An 8911-nucleotide genomic window follows, 5' to 3' on the forward strand; every position below is an offset into this window, starting at 1 on the left:
GTGGGCACATTTGGAACGATGAGAGAGTGCTGTGGGTGTCAGTCACAAAATGGCTGCTGAGGGGGAGAGGCATAACATGAAATGGCTATCACATCTAGAAAAAGTAGAAAAAGAGAAAGGACCACAAAATACTGCAGGCATGTGCCCCCACCCCTCTATCAATGGGGGGAAAGCACCTACATCAGCCACTACCATGCTTACCCACAGGGAGAAGCTCTTCGTACATTTCCTTTTCTCAGAACAGAAGAAAGAGAGGGTGTCCAGTCCTGGCATTCAATGAAATGTGACCATGTTTAAGGGGATGTTTTAACATAGGACACAGGTGCCACCATAATTTCCTGGGTGCTGTATACAGTATGCGGATTGGGGGCCCTCCGTTCCTACCTACACCACACCACTTGGCAATCTATTGGCAAGAACTACTCATTGTGACATATATTACCAATATGGTCAGTTATTTTGAATCCACAGTACTGATTTAAGATGTATTTCACAGATTTTAACCTGCTGTTCAGAGTTCATTCTCTCACAAGGGGATATTTACCTTTGCAGGCACCATAGGAGGTACTGGTGGGCACACTGGCACCCATGGGAACTGTGTTGGCAACTCCTGATTTTTAAGTCTCTTGTACCCTGATAGAGTGACTGTCTGTCTGTCTGTGCCTCTCTCCCTCCCTCCCCCTTAGCCCACACATCAACTGAGATCTAGCCAGTGGGTCCTGCTTACAGTTCTTTCCCTATGTGTAATTAGGATGGTAGAAGCTAGGAGTAGGGCCTTTATTATGGTAGCCCCAGGCTCTGGAAATCCCTGCTTTTGTTGACCAGTGAGGCTTTAGAAAGCTGCAAAACCTTCTTGACTTGGCAAGCCATTGAATAATTCTCGATATTTTGGTGACTATTCACTGCTAGTTTATTTTTCTCTTTAATTTTGTATGTTGTTATTATGTGTCCTATCATGATGGCCACAGCTTTTGGAATGGGAGACTTACTCTATTTTATATTTATTTGATGCTTTGCAATGGATTATGAAAATATCACAGCAATGGGGAGCTTGTGGTCCTCCAGATGATGCTGGACTACAACTCCCTGACAGTTGGCCATACTGGTTTGGGCTGGTGGGAGTTGGGAGACCATGAAAATCTGGAGAGCCACAGGTTCCCCATCCCTGCTCTATGCTAAAATGCTCCATTACTTGAGATGATTCTGCTTCCTTCTAGTCAGTGCATCCTCTGATGTAGATGGTAGTTGCAGTATACATCCCTTGTTTGTGTAGGGCTGAAAGGACTATTTTAACTTGTAGGTATTTTTAAAGTTGGGGGCAATATGTATTTCCCCTCATGTCAGATTGCTGACCTTATTTTTATCATACCCTTCTTCCAAAGGAACTCAGGGAGCAATATATGATCTCCCAATCTATATTTTATCTTCGTGACAACTGAGTGAGGTAGGCTAGGCTGGAAAATTGGGTTTGGCCCAAAATCACACAATGAGACGTATTCGGAAACTTCAACTCGTCCAAAATGCAGCAGCCAGATTACTGATTGGGGTTCCATTTAAAAATTCACATAACCTCTGTTTTAAAATAGCTGCACTGGTTGCTAGTTTGTTTGTAACCCCATTTCAAGGTGCTCACTTTAATAAAGCCCTAAACAGCTTAGGCCCTAAATATCTGAAAAACCACCTCTTGCCCTACATATCATCTCTGGTGTTAAAACACACATACACGCTTTTGTGACTGTAGTCACCAGTATGGAGTACTTGCACCTCCTTTTTGCTACACATTGGAGCCATTTTGTATATGAGTACTGGCACCTCATTTTTTACCAAAAAAAAAAGCGCTCTCTCTCTCTCTATTATAAATGTAAGCAAGCAACTTTCAGAGCAAATAAGATCTATTCTGCAGGGCACTTCCTCTGTTTGCCACACACACTGTGGGCTTGAATTTAATGTAGGTTGGTCTGTAGATGGATGCCCTGGCCCTCCCTCGCTGCAGGGATTGCGCTTGATGGTCATCCTGTTCATAGCATTCCGACGCGTCTTAATGATTCCAGGCCTAACATGCTGGCTGGGGTTGCACTTAGTGGCTGTGTCATATTTCTTTTGTGTGACTGACGGTTCCTCTTGTCTTGCTTCTCACCTGCAGGCTGGGCTATACAGAGTGCCAGGTACAGAGCACCTTGTGCGAGAATGGAAGCGCAAACTGCTTTGTGCCCGAGGAGCACTTCCCTCGCTGGACCAAGTGACAGACGTCAATGTGATCTGTGGGGTCCTCAAGGACTTCCTGAGGAGCCTGAAGGAACCATTAGTGACTTTTGCCCTACACCCTGCCTTCCTGCATGCTGCAGGTGAGTTGAGACGAGGCTCTAGAGGAAAAAGAACCTGCTTTTGGGTGGTAATAGCTGAGGGAAGCCTTCCTGGTACTCCTGGTCATAGTTGCAAGAAGAACCTGAGATTGCTGGGTATAAACAGGAGGCTGAGTGACTTCAGTGCAGGGTTTCTTAGGGAGATCTTCTTTAATTTTGTGTAAAATGGGAAAATGGTAAACATTAGTGTAAGTCTTAAGAGAAGAGTAGGCAGACTTTAGGTTTGCGGGGTTCATTATATATATTACAGCATTTATATCCCCCCTTTAGTGAAAAAGGCTCTCAGAATGGCTTATAAAAATAAGATGGTCCCTGTCCTGAGACTCGCAATCTAAGAAGACAAGGAAAAAAGAATGGGAGGGGGAAATTAGCTCAAGCACAAGTTATTAAAATTACTTTTACAAGACAGCTAGGGTTTTGCTGGCTGAATGCTGGCTTCTGTGGGTGGCCTTGAAGATTCTGAGGACTCGTATTGTATTTTCTCTCACCATCCCTCACCACCAGAAATTCCTGATGAATCTGCCCGCCAGATTGCGCTCTGCCATGTTGTGATGAAGCTGCCTCTGGCCAATAGGGACACACTGGCTTTTCTCATGCTGCATCTCCATAGGTGAGTGGATGAGCACAGATTTAGGCTTGAAGGGAGGATACCTTGAACCCTCAAATGCGCAAAACCTTTCCCCATCTTGGTGGATATTTCTGCCTTAGCAAAATGTCACACTGCATATTCCGGACACTTTTTTTCTTTGGAGTAACAGACACATTCACAATTAATGTTAAAACTTTTGCATTGTTGTTAATTTGTATCCTCATTTAAAGGTTAAGGGCTGTTTTTTTGTACTATCTCATTTCGTTGTATAAAGATGAATGTCTTTCTCTTGTTAATTTCAGCTTGCTCTTGTACAGGGTATCTGGCTATTGCTTCATCATCAGTCCTTGTTGCAAGTGCTGACTTATCCACTTGATGGTTATTGTGAATAGTTTCCCCTCTTGCACAAAAGGCTCAACCTTGAAGCAAGATATCACTTTTTTCATTGATGGATTCACAATAACTGTTCAGAAATCTATTTTGATATTTGGGACACTTCTGCTGTAGCAAATTATGTACTTCTCACTTAAAAGAAACAAAAATCGTGGCTATCTGTTGCATCTCAGGAGGGATGAATTTTCTGCTAATGGGGGGTTCTAACCCTGAGATCAAAAATTGTCTTGTATGTGGACTTGGTTGCTCCATCCGATTGTGTGGCCTGCATGAACCATGGTTTCTGGCCCTGAAGTGATGCCCATCACCCAAGTGTTGGGGTGCCCTGACTGTTACAAGTATAGCTGGGCTATGTGCAGCAGCCTTTGGGTCAAGAGGTTTCTGCTGTAGCACCTGTCTATTGACTCCATGGATCCATCTCTCCATCCTTAGGGTCATGCAGAGCTCTGAATGTCGAATGGACCGGCATAACCTGGCACGTATCTTTGGACCGACACTAGTTGGGCACAATATTCCAAGCCCTTCCCCATGCACCATAATGGAAGACACACCACGCCAATGCCTGGTAACAGATGCAACATGTATTTATTGGATGTGTACCATCTTTAATTTCTTCTGACCCTCTGTGGGGCTGCAGGGATGGCCATGCAATGTTCAGTCTGTGCATCAAAGAAAATAGTTAGGAACTCAGGAGTAATCCATTTTGTTGCACTGGTATGCCTTTTGGTGCCTTAATGGGATGTGGGAAGTTTCCCTGAGCTTTGGAGGAATGCATCTCCTAGTTGTGAGAGAGGCAGGAACAAAGTCCTGACCATGGGAAATCCTGCTTGCTTCCAAGAGTTCATCAAGCATTTTACACACATTTTAAACAATATATTTGTCCATTAAGGACTAGAAACTTGCTCTTTTTTTTAAAAAAGAGAACACCTGAGATTCTAAGGAATACTTATTTTAGCCCAGTACAAAATTCTGCAAGTGAGCCCTGTGATGTTTCATTGTATATGAGCTGTTATAAGGACTTAAACAGGCAATGTTTTGGACTGGGTTTTTATTAGAGTATGTGTGGTATGGAGAGAGGGAGGAGTGGGAAGCTAGTGAGTTAGAATGTTGAGGATTGCTGTGTTTTGATTGGCTGAGAGAATGGGAGTGATGTGTTGATTGGTGTGTGAGAGTTGTCAGTTAGATAGGGCTAAGCCCTTGAGGGAGGGAGGGTTGAATTATTGAGGGTGGTGGTTAGGAGGGTTGTTTAGGTAGGATTCTAACATTATTCTCTGAAAAGAATTAACCAAGCAAAACATATAGGAGACTAGTGAACATTGTACTGTAATCATATGCTTTCAGAATCATCATATTAAGTAATCTTGTTTATATTTGTTCCATCGGTTTCATAAATTAATTCTATTTTAACACATGCCTGACTCTTGGCCTTGCTGTCATAGAGAACAAGCAGGTTGGCAAAGGGTGAATACAAGCAGATACAGTTACGAAAGGAGAGTCCGGAGTTGTACGACGCACACAATAGGAACATGGAATGTGAGAAGCATGAACAAGGGAAAGTTAGAAATTGTCAAGCAAGAAATGAGCATATCAACATTACAATACTTGGCGTGAGTGAATTAAAATGGATTGGAGTGGGACATTTTCAATCAGGCAACTACAAAATATTTTATGCAGGAAATGAGAAATCAAGAAGAAACGGGGTTGCTTTAATAGTGAGAAGTGATGTAGCAAAAGCAATTAAGAGCTACAACGCAAGGTCTGAGCAAGTGATATCAATGAGATTAAACGGGAAACCTATTAACATAGCCATCATCCAAGTCTACGCTCCAACATCAAATGCAGAAGAAGAAGAACTGGAGAGATTTTACGCAGAAGTACAGGAGGAAATTGATCACACACCAAAACAAGATATGATGATAATCATAGGGGACTGGAATGCAAAAGCAGAGAACAGAGAAGAACTAGGAATTGTGGGGAAATGGGGCTTAGGTGACAGAAATGAAGCAGGAGAAAGACTTATTGAATTCTGTGAAGCCAATGATTTGTTTCTTGCCAACACATTTTTTGAGCAACCAAAAAGATGACTGTACACGTGGACATCACCAGATGGTCAATATAGGAATCAAATTGATTATATAATTGGAAACAGAAGATGGAGAAGTTCCATACTTTCTGCAAAAACAAGACCAGGAGCAGACTGCGGTACAGATCATGAACTGATCGTATCGAAAATCAGAGTAAAGCTAAAGAACAACAACAAAGCACTCATAATGCCAAAATACAATTTAAATAACATCCCAGAAGAATATAAAGATCAAACAAGGAACAGGCTTGAGCCTTTAAACTTAGTTGTTAGAGAACCAGAAGAACTATGGACTGAAGCCAGGGACATTATCAGGGAAGAATGCAAAAAGACAATACCTCTAGTTAAAAAGAGAGAAAGACCTCAATGGATGACTGAACTCTTAAAATGGTTAAAGAGAGAAGGAAAGCAAAAGTAAAAGGAGATAGAAACATGGTCAGAACCCTAAATGCAACTATACAACGACTAGTACGTAGGGACAAAGAAAACTATTACAATAGTTATTGTATAGAAATAGAAAAGGACAACAAAATGGAAAGAACAAGAGCCCTATTCCAAAAGATTAGAGAAATGAAAGGGAAATTTAAACCACGAGTAAAGATGTTGAATAATCAACAGGGGAACGCACTGACTGACCAAAATGAAATAAAAGGAAGATGGAAGCAATACACTGAAGAACTCTATAAAAGAGATGACAGGATGACAGATTCATTCATGGAGGAACCATATGATGAAGAACCAGAAATTTTAGAATGTGAGGTGAAAGCTGCTCTTAAAATTCTTGGAAGAAACAAATCACCACGAATAGATGGCATACCAATAGAGTTGCTACAAGCTACTGAGACTGAATCTGTCCAAATTTTGACAAAAAATTGTCAAGAAATATGGAAAACTAAACAATGGCCCACAGACTGGAAGTGTTCAATATATATCCCACTTCCAAAGAAAGGGGATCCCAGAGAATGCAGTAATTACCGAACTATTGCCTTAATATCCCATGCAAGTAAAGTAATGCTCAAGATTCTACAAGAAAGGCTCTTACCGTATATGGAGCGAGAAATGCCAGACGTCCAAGCTGGATTTAGAAAGGGAAGAGGCACCAGAGATCATATCGCAAACATACGTTAGATAATGGAACGGAGCAAGGAATTTCAGAAGAAAATCACCCTGTGCTTTATAGACTACAGCAAAGCCTTTGACTGTGTAGATCATGAAAAACTATGGAATGCTTTAAAAGAAATAGGGGTGCCACAGCATCTGATTGTCCTGATGCGCAACCTGTACTCTGGACAAAAGACTACTGTAAGGACAGAATATGGAGAAACCGATTGGTTCCCCATCGGAAAGGGTGTGAGACGGGTGTATTTGATCACCCTATTTGTTTAATCTGTACGCAGAACATATCATATAGAAAGTGGAATTGGACCAAGATGAAGGAGGTGTGGAAACTGGAGGGAGAAACATCAATAATTTAAGATATGCAGACAATACCATACTCTTAGCAGAAACCAGTAATGATTTGAAATGAATGCTGATGAAAGTTAAAGAGGGAAGCACAAAAGCTGGATTGCAGCTGAACGTCAAAAAGACTAGAGTAATGACAACAGAAGATTTATGTAATTTTAAAGTTGACAATGAGGACATTGAACTTGTCAAGGATTATCAATACCTCGGCACAGTCATTAACCAAAAAGGAGACAATAGTCAAGAAATCAGAAGAAGACTAGGACTGGGTAGGGCAGCTGTGAGAGAACTAGAAAAGGTCCTCAAATGCAAAGATGTATCACTGAACATCAAAGTCAGGATCATTCAGACCATGGTATTTCCGATCTCTATGTATGCATGTGAAAGTTGGACAGTGAAAAAAGTGGATGAGAAAAATCAACTCATTTGAAATGTGGTGTTGGAGGAGAGCTTTGCACATACCATGGACTGCGAAAAAGACAAATAATTGGGTGTTAGAACAAATTAACCAGAACTGTCACTAGAAGCTAAAATGATGGAACAGGCTATCATACTTTGGACACATAATGAGAAGACATGATTCACTAGAAAAGACCGTAATGCTGGGAAAAACAGAAGGGAGTAGAAAAAGAGGAAGGCCAAACAAGAGATGGATTGATTCCATAAAGGAAGCCACAGGCCTGAACTTACAAGATCTGAACAGGGTGGTTCACGACAGCTGCTCTTGGAGGTTGCTGATTCATAGGGTCGCCATAAGTCGTAATCAACTTGAGGGCACATAACAACAACAGAAGGGCTGAGGCTTTCTTTTGGCCAGGGCAGTTTGTAAGCAAGGGCTGGGGGAAATAAAACAAAGTCCCTAGAAACAACTTTGCTTAACCCTTAGTGTGTGAGATAAAAGTATATCTCCTGTATCTGTTCAAGGCAATGTGTTGCCAGGGGAGATACAAGCCCTTGCTATGAACTAGTGGCTTTCATCTTCCGTAACATTTAATCGGAGCAGCAACAGAGCTGCAGTGAGAAAAAGAACCTGAAAGTGGTATTAGAAAACAGAGCTCAGTTGGATGCTGCTTGACCAAAGCTCTTGCATCTCAAGCAGCAGAGGCCAGAGGAGGATTCTGAATGCTTTGTTTCAAATCTTGGCTTGTGAGAGCGTTGACTAACTTTTCTTCCAAGCTTGTGTTCTTGCAAACTCTCATCTCTCCCATATTGCCAAGAAATCTTACAAGTGTTCTGAACTGAACCCGTGCAGAAAGAGACAGGCAGACACGCACATCTCTGGAACACGAGCAGGAAACGGCTAATGCAAGGGGGGCAGGGAAGGAGTCCTGTGGAAGGAGGTAGATAAAAGCTAACATGATTCCTTCCCCCACAGGTGGTTGCCCACCTCTTAGCATTGCCCCTTTCATTCTGGAGACGTTTTGTGGAAGAGGAGCAGGAAAACCTGGTGCCATCGGTGCAGCAGCCCAACGCAGTGAATGAGCAAGGTGAGTTTAAAATGTAGGTGGTTTAGGGAGGAAGAAATAGGGGGGAGGGTCCCATCATTACTTAGTTTTGGTTATCCTCCAAAGGACAGGTGTGGGGAAACTGGACCTAATTCTCTCCTCTGACCCTCCATCCACAGAGCAGCTCTTCTGTCCTCTCGCTCCCCCTGAAGCCAACACCATCCAGGTGAGCCCAAGAAGTGGCTGCCTTCCTAATAAGCTACGTGACTGCATTGGGACCGCCTTCCCACCCTTGTAAGTGATGCAATAAGGGGAGGAGCTGGCACAACATTGGGATGCAAAGTGCGGGATAGGGGTATTGCAGGGGTTGGGAACTGATTGCCCATGGGCTGAATGCGGCCAGCCAGGAGTCTCTATTGGGCCCTCGTGACTCTTCTCATGCCATGCCCCTCATGGGTCCTGCTCCACTCTGTACCTGAGTGCCTTTTGCCTAGCTGGAAAGTGTCCTTGAACTATAATGATGCCTCTTGGTTACCTGGATTTTGTGTGCGTGTGTGTGTGTGTGTGCGTGTGC

At 42.7% G+C, this 8911-nt stretch overlaps 1 protein-coding gene across 5 annotated transcripts in view; it reads left to right on the top strand.

Moving 5' to 3' along the window:
- The window catches only part of LOC133376705 (rac GTPase-activating protein 1-like), a 31845-nt gene that overhangs the window by 20916 nt on the left and 2018 nt on the right, over window positions 1-8911 (top strand). For all 5 annotated transcript variants that reach the window (XM_061609347.1, XM_061609351.1, XM_061609348.1 and 2 more), the window contains exons 12-16: window positions 2144-2345; window positions 2868-2973; window positions 3778-3910; window positions 8268-8379; window positions 8517-8631. In XM_061609347.1, the coding sequence (XP_061465331.1) occupies window positions 2144-2345; window positions 2868-2973; window positions 3778-3910; window positions 8268-8379; window positions 8517-8631 (668 nt within the window). The remainder of the gene's footprint in view (window positions 1-2143; window positions 2346-2867; window positions 2974-3777; window positions 3911-8267; window positions 8380-8516; window positions 8632-8911) is intronic.

The sequence above is a fragment of the Rhineura floridana genome, chromosome 2 (genome assembly GCF_030035675.1).
Source record: "Rhineura floridana isolate rRhiFlo1 chromosome 2, rRhiFlo1.hap2, whole genome shotgun sequence".
Lineage (NCBI taxonomy): Eukaryota > Metazoa > Chordata > Lepidosauria > Squamata > Rhineuridae > Rhineura > Rhineura floridana.